The 18,865-nt window shown below is 39.3% G+C and overlaps 2 protein-coding genes across 4 annotated transcripts; both read right to left on the bottom strand.

Annotated features, from left to right (window-relative positions):
• Positions 1-271: 271 nt before the first annotated feature.
• On the bottom strand, positions 272-6,933 carry tap2t (transporter associated with antigen processing, subunit type t, teleost specific). 2 transcript variants are annotated; one of them, XM_053640009.1, is made up of 13 exons: positions 6,857-6,886; positions 6,628-6,730; positions 5,643-6,269; positions 5,365-5,479; positions 5,151-5,281; positions 4,847-5,052; positions 4,449-4,646; positions 3,199-3,327; positions 2,887-3,075; positions 2,593-2,766; positions 2,241-2,400; positions 2,008-2,144; positions 272-1,322 (listed from the first exon to the last, which is right to left on the bottom strand). In XM_053640009.1, exons 3-13 carry the CDS (start codon positions 6,148-6,150, stop codon positions 1,116-1,118), a joined length of 2,154 nt encoding a protein of 717 aa, XP_053495984.1. In that variant the 5' UTR covers positions 6,151-6,269; positions 6,628-6,730; positions 6,857-6,886; the 3' UTR covers positions 272-1,115. The 2 variants fall into 2 exon arrangements, with proteins under 2 accessions (XP_053495984.1, XP_053495983.1); XM_053640008.1 differs by having other exon boundaries at positions 6,628-6,933.
• Positions 6,934-7,430: 497 nt separating this feature from the next.
• slc16a5a (solute carrier family 16 member 5a) lies at positions 7,431-17,978 on the bottom strand. Of its 2 annotated transcripts, XR_008387503.1 has the most exons (6): positions 15,647-17,978; positions 13,790-14,237; positions 12,002-12,145; positions 10,965-11,795; positions 9,421-10,227; positions 8,988-9,043 (listed from the first exon to the last, which is right to left on the bottom strand). XR_008387503.1 is itself a non-coding variant. In XM_053640010.1 (5 exons), the coding sequence occupies exons 2-5, from the start codon at positions 14,085-14,087 to the stop codon at positions 8,805-8,807; spliced, it is 1,512 nt and encodes a 503-aa protein (XP_053495985.1). In that variant the 5' UTR covers positions 14,088-14,237; positions 15,647-17,970; the 3' UTR covers positions 7,431-8,804. The 2 variants fall into 2 exon arrangements, 1 of the variants encoding a protein (XP_053495985.1); XM_053640010.1 differs by lacking the exon at positions 9,421-10,227 and having other exon boundaries at positions 7,431-9,043; positions 15,647-17,970.
• Between the last annotated feature and the right edge of the window lie 887 nt (positions 17,979-18,865).

Raw genomic sequence — 18,865 nt, 5'->3', positions numbered from 1 at the left:
TATATATATATGTGTGTGTGTGTGTGTGTGTGTGTGTGTGTGTGTGTGTATGTATATATATATATGAATGAGAAAAGCTGTATGTGGGTTTTTCATACAGAGATTTTGTGACAGTTCCTTGTAAATGCTGTAGCAAGCTAACACGTCCGGTCCTAAGCTGATTTTGCTTCCAAATAATGATAATACACACCTTGTTAGTTCTGAGTGTGAGGAAGAAAAATGCTCAAACATGATCTACTTCCTATAACATCATGGTTCAAATGCATCTAAATTTTGCTGTTCTTAAATCACAGATATGCTTTAATGCACAACTATTACTGAGAGAATCCACATCAGAAATGTCTCCCGCAACCTTGAGTCTACTTAAACGAAGCACAGTGCAAATTTTGATGGTTTATGACTCATTAGTGTTAACAAAATTGTGGACAAATCAATTCATCTGTTTGTTTTTTTTGTCCAATGGTTTTTTTTGAAAACACAATAATCATCACTTATATGAGAGCATATTTATATGCAGCTTGATGGTTTCACATTCTGTAATAATAGTCATATTATCCTCTAGAAAATTGATTGTAATTTGTTATGTAAATTACAATACTAAAAAAAAGTAAGAAAAAATACGAGCAACACTTTTGAGATTTTTAGAGAATACGTAGCATGCTTACAGCATTAATTTGAGTGCCCCCACCCCTGAGGAACTTAAACAGATAAAAAAAAATAATAATCAGTAGTCGAATAGTCAAAAATTGGCTGATGCACTACCAGATTGACTCAACCCACCAGTAATAGAATAAAGAGGAGTGTGTTTATATTGAAAAGTACATGAAATTAAAATGTTGCGTAGCAACTAAAGCTATGCAGGGACTTTTCTTTGGTTTATGAATGGGTATGATAATTGCTGGTGACTGTTATAGCAACAGCCAAATGAGGAATTTGATGGCCGGAAAATAGAAATTCATAAGCAGATACATAATCCCCAATTGTCCTGGGCAGCTGGGTTATTTGATTTATCCACTAGTATAATACCAATTATGAAATAATTGTTTTAAATTGATCTTATTACTTCCACATATAGTTGATGCTTGCAAATTCATATTTAATGGTAATGAATCTGCTCAGTCTTGGTCTGAATCCACTGCAAACAGTTTTTCCCTAAGATGGAAATATCGTCCTCTTTTGTCCATAAGCTGCTCGTGCGTTCCTTGCTCCATGACCATCCCGTCTTCCATGTAGATGATGTGATCGGCTCTCTCGATAGTCTGCAGACGATGAGCGACCACCAGCATTGTCTGACTCTTTGAGCCAGAGAGGACTTCCTGAACCTGAGTGGGAAAAGGAGTGAGCAAATATTATACTTCTCCTCATACTGAATTTATGGTTCAGAACTGAATATAGCCTTCAAACTGACATCTGTCAACCCAGAGGTTAATTTGAGCTGATTCTATGTCCTAATCTCTGAGCTTTTATGCAGCCCAAGGGAAATGTTTTATAGATACTGTACAGAGACCAATCTTTTTTAACTGGTAATAATTTTTTAACCACTAGCTGTATCACATGATGGCTACCAATCAGAGCTACCATTCAAAGAAGGTCCGGGCTAAAATGTACTTCCTCCAAGACATGTAAGGCCACCGTCCATATCTTTCTGAACTGCTGCTTATGTACCATCACAGAGCTGCTGAGCACACTCACAGGAAAGTGCCAACTGCCCTCTTCCACATACATGAGCTCATAAATACCACTCTGATTGACAGGGGAAAGAGAAACACCATGCTACCTACTAATAGAGCAGAGAGCCATTACGCTCTCTTGATGGCTGTGGCATTGTCAGGTGATCAGGAGTGTGAGGTTTTTCTGTTGTGTCACTTGTATAATAATGCCTGCTCTTTATTCTGGCTTGTGGCTTTAGGATTCAACTTTATGAGCTGCTTTAATCTGTGTGAAAGATTGTCAGTGAGAACCGATAGCTGTGATTGGAGCTGTTTTATGAAGTGTGAAGGCAGGTACCGCATGCTGAGTGTTGATATCCAAGTTGCTGGTAGCTTCATCCAAAATGAGGATTTTTGGATTTCTGATCAACACTCGAGCTATAGCAATACACTGCTTCTGTCCTGAGGACAGCTGCCCACCAGACTCTCCAACATCTGCAGCACAGTAACATTGCTAGTGTAACACCTTTAATGTCAAATCAACTAAATGCTTTGTTAATGATGAATCTCGTAACAAACTGAAATTTTCACCTGTATCATAGCCTTTGTCCAATCTGCATATAAAGTCATGCGCGTTGGCTTTCTTCGCTGCCTCCTCCACCTTCTCTATGGTGCAGTCACGTAGGCCATATGCAATGTTGTATTTCACAGAGCCAGAGAACAGCACTGGGTTCTGAGACACAGCTGCCATCTGTCATAAGATGAAATCACATTAAACACTTTAGTTCAACTCATTTAAAAACCAAATACATCACTAGTTTCAAGTGTATTTTGACAGACGGACAGGACTACTGCCATTTACTGTGATGGATCATTTCAAGAGGTTTTGCTACATATTCAGTTTCTGTATCTATTACATCAGTGTCTGGGTTACAGTGTTCACCTGGCTGCACAGGTACTGGTGTTGGTACTCATTAAGTGGTGCGCCGTCCAGTAGCACATGGCCCTGCTGAGGCTCATAAAACCTCTGCAGCAGACTGACGCAAGAGGTTTTACCTCCACCAGATGGGCCAACCAATGCTGTCATCTTCCCCGGACTCAGCTCTATATTCACAGACTGACACAAGGGTTTAACAGGTTATTAATATGTGAGGTCAGAGCGGTTACTTTGGCAATTCTGCCCTATTCTTATTATTTTTTCCCCACACACCTTTTCCAAATTCCAAAAAATACTGACCTTAAGTGCTTTCCATTCAGGACGGGATGGGTAAGAGAGGGTGACGTTATCAAAGGTAATTCTTCCTTCCAGTTTCTCAGGTATCCACTCGCCTGCTTCGCGCATGTTCGGTTTTCTGTCTAGCAGCTTAAACACCTTCTCTGCTGACCACACTGTGTTCAGAATGTCTCCATAGACATACACCAGTTGCTGAGAAAACCAAAGAAACACACGCACTTAAGAGTTTTGTTTAAATCTAGTAGTGGGCCTACAACACCCAGAAGAAGAAACTCGCAACATTTGTGGTTAAACAGTTCAGATTATTAAACTCACCCTCATGTTGGTCAACATGTCTTTTTGATACAGCACAAAAGCCAGGAGGCTCCCACTGCTTAGCTGACCCGAGATGATGAGGCGCCGACCAAGAAGCAGCATAGCCACCCTCAAGCTCACCGTTAGACACTACAACAGGACAAAAGCAGCGCTACGGTTCATCACACACTGACTCAAACATGAGGAATCACCATTATTATCAACAGCACTGAACTGTGCACTGCAGACTAATACGACATGCAGGGATACAAAAATGAAGTGAGTGTGTCTGGAGACTAGACTGTAAATAATAGGTGTGCATCAGGATTAAGGTCCCAAGGAGCTAAAAAATATTGCAGATATGTGTCAATTTTGGTCAGGAAAGAAAGTTTCAGCAAAACAGCAACATTTCCAATACTGTTCTGTGCAAAATTCCATTACATCTCTTGCTTTAAATAAAAAGGTAAGACATTTGTCTCATTTTGCTAATTATTAAAAAGATGATAATAATAATAATAATATATTCATGATGCTATTTCAGAGCAACAGAATGATAAGCCTGGCAGATGTTCAAACGGCTATGTGCACTGATTGGTGTATTAAAAAAAGGCATATTTTTGGATCATTTTAAGGCTCCCAATTAAACTTAACACATCAGTAGCTGTTCAGGTATTACAACAGTCTATAATAGCCCATGTGCTGTATTCATCATGCATATTAAGTGTATGAACTGTTGCTCATCATTAGAGTTCATTAGAAATATCATGGACAGTTTCAATCAGGAGTAACTGTAGGAGCAGATGGGAGTGATCCAGATACACTATATGGCCAAATGTTTGTGGACGCCTGACCATCACACTCGTATCTTATTGAACGTCCCACTCCAGATTTAGTCTCCCTTTGCTATCACAATAAGCTCAACTCTTTTTTCCACTTGATTTTGGAACATGGCTGTGTGGATTTGCTCGCTCAGCCAAAAGAGCATTAATGAAGTCTGGCACTGATCTCAGGCCATGAGGCCTGGGGTGCAGACAGGCTTCCAGTTCATCCCAAAGGTGTTCAGTGGTTTGAGGTCAGCATATAAAGACATTCTAAACAATTGTGTGCTTCCACCTTTGGGACATTAGTTTGGGGAAGAAGTACATATGGGCCTGATGATCAGGTGTCCACAAACTTTTGGCTATATAATGTATCTGTGAGAACAGGTGGGTGAGGGATTAAAACCAGTCGTATGCACAATGCCATAGTGTGTAATGTATGTTGTGGCTCACTCTACGCAGAAGGAGGTGGACTGCACTGAAAATGCCCTTGCGTTTCAGTATCTTAAGCTTCCTGTCCAGAGCCTCCTGGTACCTCTTCAGCTCCTGAGCCTCAGCCCTGAAGCTCCGCACCGTCTTTATAGACCTGATAGCAGAAGATGCCAACTGCTCAATTTCAGCCATGCAGTCCTGCAGTTCCCTCGATGTTTTCTGCACATCAGGACAGAATGATAGTGGGATGATTAAACTAAAATTACAAAACAGTCATTCTACTACAGAAGACCTGGTGATGAAGCTTTTCCTTTATGCAACTGATTTTGATCAGATCTTGAATTTTTTTTAAAGGGAAGCATGGGAAAACTATTAGAATCCAAATCTTTGACTAAATATGTGGAGAGAAGGTCAATTACCTGGTAGTGAATGCTGTAATGGTTCTGTAGCACAGCGAGAAGAGGCATCTCCACACAGGTAAGGAGTGTGAGCTGCCAGGACAGGCTGAGCATCTGCACAAGCATGCTACACGTCTTAACCAGACTCCTCAGGAGCACATTCGAATTCATGGCGATAGAGCGGCCCATTTTATCAGTGTCTGAAACCAGCCGCGATGTCAAGCTTCCTGTAAGAGCGATTTCATTTGAGCAAGTTTTCTTTGAAAATGCAACTAAGAAAATCAGCAGCAGCTTCAGGATCAACTATTTATATATTGCACATCACCTGGTTTATTTTCTTCAAAGAAGCAGATGTCCTGTTTGATCAGGTTCTGAAACAGCATGTGCCGAATTCTCTTGTTTAGTCTGCTCAGGCTACACATGAACATGCCTCCTCTCAAGCCAGTGAACATAGAACTAAGAATTAAAAAACACACTGTGAGTTTTGTACAAATTCAAAAAGACAACGATATCAACAGAGGAATGCAACATGCATTTACCTTCCAAAAGAATAAAATGACATGCATGCAATGGCCCACAAGAAGTTGTCGTGCTTGTATTCTCCACTCAAACCATCAATGATTTTACCCACGTAGTACGGAATACTCGACTCAACTGAAAAGGAGGAATAACGTTACACTGGACACACTGCCACATGCTATATTGTTGTATAGTATATTCAAGCAATACATGTGCGTTTCAAATCACTATGTTAGGCTCAGACATTAAAATTAGAGTCACGTGAAGAAGTGCAAACAAGCACGGGTGTTAAACTTACATAACGCAGCCAAGATGAGAAAGAAAAACGCCGCCCCGAGGTGAAGGTAGTCTGGTTTTGAGTAGTGAATCACTCTCATCAGGAGGACCTTGGCTTCTTGCTCTTTCTTCACCTTTTTACTAGGGAATGCCTTGTCCCACATCAGATGGACCAGAGTGCCAATCACTGCAGTTAAAACCACCATGGAGGGCACAGGCACAGGACTAAAGCCGCACCTCCCTCCTAGAACTAGTGTTTGCACCATATCAAACACAGGAGGTGCAAAACACAGTAACGCTACCCAGGGCTTCAGAAGATTGTGTATGGTCTTGTCCAGGCTGGCTGAACTGACTATGTGAAGCAGAATCCAGCTGAAAGCCCTGAAAGCCCACAGCCACGTCAGGTTGACGAGCAAAGCCCCTTGAGAGCACAGAAGTGCGGTCAACAGGGAGAGCCAGAGGATCAGGTCGAGGAAAAGGAGAGCTCCGTATGCACGCCATGCGGAGCCTAAAGCCGGGCCAGCCATCATGAGCTAGTGATCAGGAGATGATTTCAAATCCCAGGACTGCCACGGAGACTCTGGTGGCTCTTTCAGCATGCAACAGCTGCTTGGTTCATAGTTCCTCTTGAATGTAAGTGAACTCTTCCCTGAAAAACAAAGAGAAATGAATACATACCTGTAATGCTCTCTGAAAGACATCCTAATCATTCTGCATGCCAAAAACTTCAAATGTTTAAAAAAAACAACAACAACAACAACAACCCTATTTAAAACCAGTATTAGCTAGTTGGTAGTCTGGGTGATGCTGGTCTTATTGCTGGTTTAGCTGATGAGTAAACAAGGCCATATTAGAAGAGCAGCTAAACCAGTAGAGGCATACTTGGTAGTGACCAGTAAAAACACAACGTGTACTGGTTTAAAACCAGCTTGTCCTGGTGAACAACAAAAATCAGCACGAACATGGTCAAATCAACAATAACAGCAACAAAAACAAATGACGCTCACCAAGATTCGAGCAGCTTACAGCTAAACCTTAACGCTTCCTTCCCTTCTCCGTCAGTAGTTTTACTTTCACTTTCAGAAGTGCACTAACATGACTCTCCTACAGCTGAACGAGAAGCAAACACACAGCCTAGTGCATTCATTTACATTAAATAAAAAATTCCAAATACTGAAATGGGGATGTTTTCGTATTATGACTTCATTATAATGTCAACACTAATATCACTTTAACCTGTTTGAATTTTTCTGCGACGGGTGTAAACAGTGTCAGTGTCTAAACAGCCACTAGAGGACGACCGCTAGGCTGCATTATGTAGTCGGTAGATTTTAGGCTTCAAAATAAAAGTCAGATTTTTTTTTTTATCAAAGTAAAAGTCAAAGCAATTTGCCAATTTCAATTAAAACAGTGGACAGAATAACAGAATGATATTAAAAATGACCACCACCATCAAAAAACATGATTAATGGTCATACATGCATTTTTCCCCCTTGAACGGGTCAGAGATTTGTATCAGGACTCGGAGCCAACAAAAAGTCAGAGGAGCAATTGTTTACTTTCTTGAAGGAGTCATTGGTCAGATGTTAAGTTCAGCACATTCATTAACAAGACAGTGTAAGACACTGGTGGTGCTGCCTGCTAATTTGGTTAAATGTGATGAGAAATTGAACCAGCTAAGTCGGTCAGAAAATATCATGGCAGGTGTGAAGAATAATAATTGTAAGTGCAAATAGGATTGGTCAAGAGTGTCTGTGGAAGTAGAAGGAATTGGTCAGAATTCCTTCAGGAGCAGGTAGAACTGAGACAGAAAAAAACCGTCCCGGACACACCAGAATTTTTATGATGGTGATGATGATGATGATTATTATTATTATTACTGTGCTGGTGGTGGTGGTTGATGTTGACTCTGGAGCCAATCCCAGGAACACTGTGCAAGGCCCGAACACATCCTGGATAAGATTGAATTTTACAGATATTACAGATTTTTTTTTAAATGTCTACCATGGAGAAAGCATCTGTTTATCCTTGGTCTGATAATGTCCTCTCTCTTCAAGCCTAAATTCTTCTGAAAGAATTTAAAGAATTGATATCATTTCCATATTGATGACAGACTCATAGTGTACAATTTCAATTACGTGGAAGCAAAACTCAATTTGAACTGAAATAAGCTTTTTTTATTCGAAATGAAACAGAGTATTTATTTGAAAAGAAGACTTGTAAATAACATATGACCTTATACAATCTATAGATGTACACAGTGTTAAACAATGGCAACAGGACCAATATTTTATATATAGACCAATATATTGTGTATAATATGTATATACTCTGTAAAAATATACTAGAACCAGCAGGACTTTTGGTGTACAGTGCAGATGAACAGCTCTGGGAATACATAAATATTTTCATTCATACGGCACTTGATTTGTGTACAGTTCCCTGATAGCATTAGATAAGGCATTAACAGTGAAGCACGCACAATCTGACTCTAGCTAACGTTCAGCTGTAAAACAAGTATGTGCTTATAATATACAGCTCATGTAAAGGACATGTAATGTGAAGAAATCTAAGAGACATGAACTTTGTCTACTCTGATTGACTATGTGCAGATGATAACTGTATAAAATGTAATAACAGCATGATAATGTAAAACAGACCAGGGTACTACAGCCACAGACTAAATTTGGTTTCCATTTGTGCAGACCTAGAAGCACTGCAGTACTGGCAATGTTCCAGAATGGGGTGCAGTACACAAATAAACACGTAAACAACATAAAGAATAGTAAACCCCAAAACGCTCTGACGAACTGCTGGAAACAGTGCAATATCCAATAAGGTAATGTGATCATTAACATTCTGAAAGATAAGATTCAGGTCAACAGCCATTGATAAATGTCATATTGGCAAGTGTACTGTAAAATAGCATATAAAAAAACGAACATGCTTAGAAATGTGTAATAGTGTAACACAAAGCTTGATCTAGCAATGTAAAGCAATATAACCCTCACAATCTGACAAATACACATCATATCTTTAAACAAGCTTAAAGTGTATATCATTGGTGTTATTGTTAAATGCCCCAGATATAATAATAAACCTTGAAAATAAATCAATTTGTATTCAAATTATGTGCATATGTTTCATTCATCTAACACAGATGTTGATTGTCAATGTACTCGGTTCATACAGTTGTGGTGCATTCAGTTTCTTTTACAGGTTCCTTGACCTTTCCCCCTACACACACTATGAGAACTTCCGGTGTAACTGTTGACACTTGATTCGATGATGCATCCTTAAGTGCTGTGTCACGGCGGTCCAGCAAGTAGAAAGACACCATGAGAAACAAAGCTGATAAGACCACTGTGATACTGCAGGCGAGGAAAACATACATGTACAGACCAGTGCTGTCCACAAGGCTGCCTGAACCACAGAAAAGACAAACAGATTTGAGTGATATAAAGATCAGAATACCTTTTCAGTATAAACGGTGCAGTTAATACTGGAACTCGGCCTAAAGTGTGACATACTGGACAAACATTCTGTACTTGACCTGAGTGTTATCAGCCAGTGATAGGTTAAGCTACGTCATGTGGTGACTATCAACAGACCGACTGTACAAATAACAGTGAGTAATCAATTACAAATACATGCAACAGGTCAAATTTCCACAAAGATATCACTGAGAGCACATTTGTAAGTGTCTCCCAAGTGATATGCAGAAGTGAGGGAGTTTATTATGCAGAGGCTAAACAGTGTTGGGTTGCATGTTTGACATTTCGAGTTGGCTTGTTACTTACACAAGCGTACCAGCTGTCCAGTCAATCTCACACGCCAGGTCAAGAGAGCCTGAAGCCCTGGCACCACCCGAGATCTACTTTGTAGATTTAACTTTTTCCACGCAAAGAACATTTCATTGTCTCTGATTGCTCCCAAGTACAAACAGACTAGTACAGATGATTAGACATAATTAGATCCGATTTATGCTTTGTCAGAGCTTCTGTATGAAAACCAACTGCTTCCTTAAGCAACAATGGGAGGGTTGGAGGGAGTTTCGTGCAATAACAAACAGTTATGAACCCAGTGGATAGATAAAATCAAGGTCATGGGAGTGGAAGGAACAAGGAAACTGGCCAGATTTAATTACTCAGCAACGTTAGAGGTATGGCTAAACTAATACTGGATGAATACATTTTCTATTCATAAAATATTGGAGGTCTCTGAAGGGATTACTTACAGTACTTTTCACCAAAATGGTCCGGTGTAGTTTATCAATTAAATTAAAAGAATCAATGATATTTAGACAAGAGGGCACGGTGGGCTTAGTGGTTAGCATGTTTGACTCGCACTACCGGAGTTGGGGGTTCAAATCCCGGCTCCGCCCTGTGTGCGCAGAGTTTGCATGTTCTCCCTGTGCTTCGGGGGTTTCCTCCGTTTACTCCAGTTTCCACCCCCAGTCCAAAGACATGCTGTAGGCTGATTGGCATCTCTAAATTGTCTGTAGTGTGTGTATGGGTGTGTGAGTGTGTGCTCATTTGTGCCCAGCGATGGGTTGGCAACCCGTCCAGGGTGTCTCCTCTGGGATATGCTCCAGGTTCCCCGTGACCCTGTGTAGGATAAGCGTTACAGAAAATGGATGGATGGATGGACATTTTGACAAAAAAGGACAGCAAACATAGAGAAAGTTGAGTGTCTGGAATATAATTAATAATACCATAGTGGTTGCAATATGTTGCTTAATTTGTCAAAATAAACCTAAAGGTACATTTTATGAAATGTAGGCCTCCACTTTAAAACAAAGCCACAGGGTGTTGATAATTACCACCACACATTCATATGGCTCTGCATATTTATACTGTACATCCACCCCTTTGTCATTTTTGCAAACTAAATTCTGTCTAAAAAGAAGATCTGATAAAGAGTATTGGCTCTGGACCTATAGTGCTGGATCAGTACTAGATTGAATTTGAGATATTTTCTGCTGCGCGTATGCGTTCAGTGACTCCAAACAGATCTTACATTGAACATAGAACATGAGCAATCATATCTGCTGATATTTTCCATAATTTGGTGACAAAACATTGCAATGATTCAGCTCAGATACTAAGATGGTGTCAGCATCAGATATTGATCTTAGTATTGGGCATCTGTCAATACTCAGAGATCTGATTTTGCATCACATCAAAAAATGGAAAAGGTGGGATAAGTGCAACCATTTTCAAAAAGACACATGCACGTCCCTGATGAACACCACTATGATTAATGCAATATACCTTATAAAGGATTTGGCCTACGTTCGCACTCATTGGCAATCGTACATACACTCAGTTATTACTATTCCTACCTGCTAGAGGCGGTCCAATCAGCAGCGTGACGCTCTCCATGATAGCAAGCAAACCAAGTGCTGAGGGGAAGCGGTTCATCTGCACTATGTCCATGAGCACAGTGAACATCAGTGTGCCCACCACGCTCATGGACAGACCATAAGTCAGCACATAAGCCAAGAGTACTGGAAATGTGGGCGCAATACAGCAGATGCTGTTGCTCAGTCCATTCAGTAGCAATGCACTTGAAAATACATAAACATGGCGGCCTTTGAACCAGGGAAGGCTGAAGAGCAGGCCAGCAAGCGGCCTCACGAAGATGTTGATAAAGCCCAAGATAGAGAGCAGCAGGGCAGCCCGACTCCGCTCAATGCCATTGTCTGTAGCATAAGGTACGAGGAAAATCAGCGGCACCACAAAGCCCAACATCATCCATGTAATGCCAAGTGCGTACACGCGAAAGCGCTGGTTACTGCAAAACAGGTCAAAGGCCATGTGGCGATGGAAAGAGGACATTAAACTCCTCCACGCCACCCACATCTGTTCTTTAAAGCCCTCCTCAGCCAGTGGTTTGGTGCCATTTTTCTTTTCTTTGACTTCTTTGTGTTTCCGTGACACCAGGGGCCTCATGACAGCACCACACACACAGCAGTTAAGCAGCACAGCACCCAGCACAAGGAAACTCCCCCTCCAACCCAGTTCACTGTGTAGGTAGTGACCCAGGAAGGGCAGCAAGCACAGGCCCAGAGCTGTGCCCGTGGATGACATGCCATTGGCGAAGGCACGGCGGCGCACAAAATAGTGACCAAGGATGGTGACTGCAGGTTGGAAGCTGAAACAAAAACCTAGACCTGTGTGAGAGAGAAAATATCTATATACGGTATGCATTTTTAACATTTAAAAGTCTCTGAATTATAGAAATAATTGTTTTATCTAGTGCCACAACTGATTATGCTGGCTAGGGGATGTGTTGCAAAACAGCTTTTCAGCGTGACTAAATAAAATAAGATATAATGATCTAATTAGATAAATAATTTAGGGGTGAATATGCACAGACCTGTTATTACTCCTGCAGTAATGTAAAGCTCAATGATGGAATGTGTAAAAGAGCTGGCTACCATCCCTAATCCACTCAAGACTCCCCCCATCATCACTGTTGCCCTGCAGCCGAAATGTTCCACGAATATGCTGCACAAGGGCCCTGAGGAGGAAAAGTCAAATGTCAGAACACAACACTAAACAATCATCTGAAACGACAGGGGAACTAGTACAAAGCTGGAGGATTAAACACTATAATCCGATATTCTTTCTGCGCACAAGCAGGAATTCAAAAACTTTTCATGTTTCCTGCAGAGCTAACAAAAACTAATCTAAATGTTATCACTATCCTTTAATTGAAGGAATTGTACATTCTGTATAGTCCTTCTTGTGAAGATCAAATCAGCAAATATCAAACAAACAGCTGTCCAACAAGACATACTTAATTTGCTAGGACTTGTCCTAACAAATTGGCATGTCTGAGAGACGATCCATAAATATATTAAGTAAAAGGACATGTTCAGCTTTAAATTAAAGACCCTTTTGAAATATCCCTTATCAAATAAAACATTTAACACATTAATGTTGAAAAAATAAATAAATAAATAAATAAATAAAAAGACACCTCTTAGAAAAGTACAGTCATCATGAGATTGCAAATTTGTGCCAGTTTGGAAAAGCTTCTTCTTTGTTAGAAAGCCCAAACCCAATACAAATATTTTTTAAAAAAATTCAATATATACAGTGGGGTCTAAAGATCTGAGACCACATTAGAAATTTGGGATTTTTTCATTATTATTTAAAATTGAAAATAAAAAAGGGGGTTTAGAATTTTTAAATATCTAAAAACAAAAAGGAAATGTCCAATATGTTGAATATTTAATAGTAAAGATTCTGCACTATTTCTAGGTCCCTATTTAAATTCAGTTCAGTTTTATTTGTATAGCACTTTTAACAACGGACATTGTCCCAAAGCAGCTTTGCAGAAATATATCAACTCAGGATATAGATTTTAAATGTATGAATTTATCCCTAATGAGCAAGCCAGAGGCGATGGTGGCAAGAAAAAACTCTGAGATGCTATGAGGAGGAAATCATGAGAGGAAACAGACTCAAAAGGGAACGCATCCTCATCTGGGTGACACGATTATAAATAAGTCCCCTCTATAAATGTGCTAATACTACATGGTCAATAGTGCAATTGTGTAACCAGGAAAATTCATTACAGTTTTTACATGAAGTTTGTTTTGTTGAACTTATCCACTGTTCACTGATGGAGACTTGAGGGCAAAACTGTTTGTGGCAATTGTAGTCCTAAAGCTATCAGAGCGTAACTGTTCATATGAATTGAGGTCCAAAGCCATCTTATGGTTTTTAAGTGGTACCATCCTCAGCAATCGCAATGATCTTAAATCTAAGCAAACGTGTGATATTAACCATGTTAACTGCTTTGTACAAAATGTCAGACTTTCTTCATGCCTAATCTCTTCTACTGAAGCATGTGTTCAGAAGACACTTCTATGGATTTGATCTAAAATGGATCATAGGGTTTGCACAAACTCATGTGTAACACGGTCATGATAGCAAAACGGGGACATAACAAATACTAAAAAGTCTCAAATTCATGTAAATATTTAAAAGATTCTACTTTTCAGAATTAGAAAAGATGCGAAATATAAGCATTTTCACTAGTGGTCAGACTTATGGAGACCCCACTGTGTGTGTGTGTGGTACAGCTAAAAAGATCTGAAAAATAATTGTGATATCTTGTGTCTTTTATTGAATTCTTGCTTTCCTATATCACTACCTCCAGCATGTAGGGCTGCTATCATTATGGATGGCACCCAGGATGTCTCACTGTTGCTGGCATTGAATTGAATCTGAAGGTCGGTGTAGAAGATGCCCATGCAGGATGGGAAGGCCAGGGTCATGGCTTGGACTAAGATGGTGGCCACCAGCACCACCCAGCCCCATCCTCCATCAGGAGCTTCAAGGTGTGCTGTACGTGCCTGAGCCTGCGGTGTCACTATGCTTCCCATATCTGCTTCCTCAAGCTCTGGATCACATGACTCTTCTGCATGAAGATGTTTTAGTTGAGTGCCCATTTCTGGAAACTGAGAGTAATCTCGTACTGCTCCCGTTCAGTATATGTGAGCCAAAAAGCTTTGGGGATGTCTCAATGGTGGTTTAGATGTGCAGTTATGCATTTCCACGTGACATATCACCTCTGATCCTCACAAGATCCCCAAGGGTCTCTATTGGATATTGGACAAAAGAAGATAATGGGATTTTTTTTTCCTTATTTTGTACAGTATAAAGTTGTACACAGAGAAAGTTTGAGAGGTTTGCAAACTGTAGTATATAAATTTAACAGTTTTAGTACAGTCGATGCTCACCTGTAACCCAGTACGAGCCTCAAGTGGTACATTTCTTTAAACTGGCAGTTCTCTTTAGTGTCTGTTATTTTGTTAGCCTATTGTTTTAATTGTTGTTATTATAGTTATTAGCCCAAGTGACATCATTTTAAGTGAATTAAATCAATTAATTCCCTGCTGAAAAAAACTCCAGTAGGAATTCAACAGAAATCCATCACAGAAATTGTAATGGCTTCCACTACAAATACCATAACCATAACCATTAAAATCATCACCATTATTGGTCCTTAATGGTTCTAGACATAACCTGGCACCAATAGAAGGCAACAAATTACCAGTAGAGACCCACGGGGATATTACAGTTTCCATTCAAACCATTAAAACAATTCCCATTATAGCCATTAAAACCATTACAAATTCTGTAAGGGTTTCTATTGGGTTGAATTTTAAATGATCAACTTAAATCCAGGTGCAGATTTAACCTTGCTGAACAAACGGTAAAGATCTGGCAAAGTCCCTCATCTTCACCAGCTCAGAGTTTTGGGCACCTGGTTGGACCTAACTTTATTTTTTAAGTAAGGAAGAAAACTAAAATAACTTAATATACTACATGTTTTTAAATCTAAATTGGTTTAGGTTCCGTCGGTAAGAAGTTCAGGAATGAAAAAAAAAAAAAGCTTTATAGCTGAATAAATACGATATCACACTTGTACCAAATTTACAATACGGATTCATAATCATAAAATAGCAGCGTTTTTGCATTTTTAAAGAGACTGGAAGGAACTTCCTGCTTGGAAATGGGCTTAAATCTAAGGGATGAAAAATTGAAAAACTAAAATGTCATTTAAATCTAAAAAAAATTAAAAAAAAAAAAATTTTAAAAAATTAAAAGATGTAACTGTTTAATTACTAGAGGCTTTAAAACCAAATCTTCTGTCTATACTAATGACTAAAGTAGCTGGCAATCTTCCATATACTGCTCTGACTGATTAGCATTCAAAGCTTTTTTTGTTTGTTTGTTTTTAATCTTTAGTTTCAAACGTTCAGGTTTTACATTTCACTCAGAAAAGAAAAGTCCACAAGAGTGACTGAGAACGTCTATGCACCCATGTACACTGGATATACAGTTTAGCAAATATAAGGCGGCTTTACGCTTAGCATCAATCAGACAGAGCTGTGTGCTGTTGGTGGGATGATGTCTGTAACATAGCCGCTAGGGAATGAACACACTTCCATGTATCAGTCTCCTCAGTTTGGATCTGGCCAAGCAGCACAAATCAGGAGCTTACCTTCAAGAAGTTAAAGTATTTGCGTGCCTGCTCAACTTGTCCTTCTGGTATAGTGCTGGGGAACATCTTTTTCTGCTCGGGTATATAAGCGGTGTCGTCTTCACCAAGCCGGTAATAAGGGGACCAGTACCATCAGATCAGATCAGATCCCTGAAACGTCCAGAACTAAACACCTCTGTGATCACGGCTTTGAATGAAAGTGGTTGATGATTCATAGCGTGCAATAATAAATCAGGCTCAGCCCCTTTAAATACTGCTGGCAACTGTAATGTCAGCTGAAGGCCGGGGTGGAGTTTCTCTCAGAGCGGATAATGGAGGAAGTGCATCACTGTTAACACGTAGCTTCTCTCCACACCTACTCTCAACAAACCAACACCCTTATCATTCACATATTTATCTATCTTGTAATGCACAGGCAGGGTAATACATTTTTCACTTTTTTTTAGCACCCTGATAAACACTCCCAAACAGTTTGTCTTTCTGCTTGTGTAATACATGTTTTGGTGTACATACATGCTCAGTTTTCTGGTAAACAATTGCAACAAAGTTCTGTGATAAAATGAGAAGTACAACATTTTGAACACAAATACTTTTATTATTATTATTAATAATAATAATAATAATAATAATAATAATAATAATAATAATAATGCATTATTTCTATATAGGAATCAAAAATGCAGTACAAAATTTGGATACATTAAGTCAAGATGACTTCCTATACATTTCACATAAACTGTGTAATACCTATCGAAAGCAAATTGGGTGTAGATTTGATTTTGACATTGGTGGGGACATAAAAGCAGTCCACAGAGACAACAACAACGTTCCTATTCAAAGCTTTCATTTCAAACACACATGGATGAACCATACAGTACATCCCAGTACAACCTAACATTTGTCACAATACTGAATCTCACTACTAACATATCACCATGTCATATGTTAGGACCTCACCTGTGACCCTGCCTTTACACCTGCCTCACTTCCCTCTTCTCTTCCTCTACATTTATGGCTTAATTAAGTATTATTATAGTGATTTGCACTTTGACTTGTTGTAAAGTAGTTCCCAATATCCGCTGGTTTGAGTGTGTGTGTGTGTGTGTGTGTGTGTGCGTTTGGTGATATGCTGACATGCTGACGCAGGATGGTGGTCAAAAAAAGAAAGGTGGGAATTAGGAGCTACCTTACAAGTCAAAGTACACGCATGCACACACAATACCGGTCCTAGCACAAATTAAAAAATAAAAATAGCCATCGTGGATAGGCATAACCACAAAAAAAGAACATAAACAAAAAGAAACAAACTTTTCTGAGGTAATAAAAGACATGAGGAACTTTAAATGTCGCTCGGTACTGTTCATTGGATTCGGTGGGGCGGAGCCACAAATATGGTGACGCCCTAAGTGGCTGCTTATGACATTGACCACAATTGACAATTGACCGCCCCTGCGACGTGCGCGCGCCCACACACACACACACACACACACACACACACAAACAAACTAACGTTTACGCTTGCAACCATCCCGTTAATACAGGATTGTCACGCATTGAAAAAATGCACTGTCACTGAATCAGTATGAGAGGCGATTGATTTGTCCTGTATTTTCACATCCAGAACAGAACTGCTGGTATAAGGATGGTGTCTTCCTCACGTACCGGTAGCCTACATAATGCGCATCTAGTTGAAGGACCTTTGGCACTTTGTACAACCGGATGTAGCTACAGCCTCTCACACGTTAGCAAGAAACGGCAAAGCCAATCCTATTAGCGACGTGGTTTAGGGAGGCGGGTCGCGTAGTAGAGAATGGGATCTGTTAACCTTTTGTGTACCAAAAATTGTGCTGCTGCCTATTTTGGCCAGGACACTGTTGTAAAAGAGATTATTAATCTCAGTGAGACTTTTCCTGGTTAAAAAAAAATAAAAAATACAAACCACAAGACACAGATGGACAACAGTGGTTATATAAATGCATTTTAATTGTTTGATCAAAATTATTGCTAGTTACAATTCAGTAGTTACTGGATATTTGTAGGGACATGTCCCTAGCGTCCCTATTAATTTGACACCCCTGAATTGCAACTAAAAGACACAGGGTACAGTACAATGTAATAGCACATTTACACAGTTACAGTGTTTACAACAACAATTTGTGATGACATCTGTTGTATAGTTACTAATTCTTAGGGTCCACAAATTCCTTCCGTCTTCTCCAAAAATAAAACCCCTTTTGTTTTTTGTTTTTACTTTTAAAGAAAAGGTAAGGATTTCCATCTTTTATATCTCAGTTACAATTACCTTCCAGTCATCACCAGTGGGTGAAGTAGGTTGAAGCCATTTACGAGTAATGGCCTTTTTGTCTGCTACCAGAAATATTTTCCATAGATATGTAGAATTAGTCTCATGAAAATCCAATTTTCCAAAATATAACACATTAAATTGGAATGGAATGTTAATTTTTAATATAGCCTCTAATGTCCTATGGATGTCTTTCCAAAATACATGAATAACTGGAAATGCCCAGAATATATGATGATGATTTGCTACTTCGGAGTTACATTGTCTCCAACACTGAGATCCTCTTTCATTGTAACTCTCTTGCACTGGAGTGACAAAAAATTGAATTACGTTTTTCCAGGCAGATAATCTCCACCGGTGGGAGCCTGAGGTTTCCCATTGAAGTTTACAAGTATTTAACAAAACCTCTTCTGTTATTGTCATATTTCCTTGATCCTCCCATTTAGTTTTGACATAAGAGGTAGATACTGATCTATTATATTGAAGAGACTGATACAATTTAGAAATTACTTTACTAATTGCAGAAGCCTTATAAGCAGACAAGAATATCTTCACTAGATCATTTTGTGCCCAATTCCTCTCCTTATTTACAGTTGAATTAATATCCTATTTGAAAGTATCTGAACAAGTCGTGAGTACCCAACCCAAAATGGTTCTTAAAGTCCTGGAAAGGTAAGAGGATATTATTGTTCATAAAAGAATAATTGATCCAGTTCATGAAGGCTTCATCCACTGTATTTGGAGTAAAATCTGTATCGCATGCACACCACCTCAATATTTTTTGTCTTTTAATTTACACATTAAACGTCTTTTTACACAAGTCTTTTAATTTACACATTTTAATTACTGTTGCCCACATTTCTAAAGTAGTAGTAATCCATGGATATCCTTTACTTATATAAGTTCTTAATAAATCT

The sequence above is a fragment of the Ictalurus furcatus genome, chromosome 13 (genome assembly GCF_023375685.1).
Source record: "Ictalurus furcatus strain D&B chromosome 13, Billie_1.0, whole genome shotgun sequence".
NCBI classification, from domain to species: domain Eukaryota; kingdom Metazoa; phylum Chordata; class Actinopteri; order Siluriformes; family Ictaluridae; genus Ictalurus; species Ictalurus furcatus.
The sequence above is the reverse complement of the archived record's forward strand: the minus strand, read 5'-3'. Positions and strand labels throughout refer to the sequence as shown.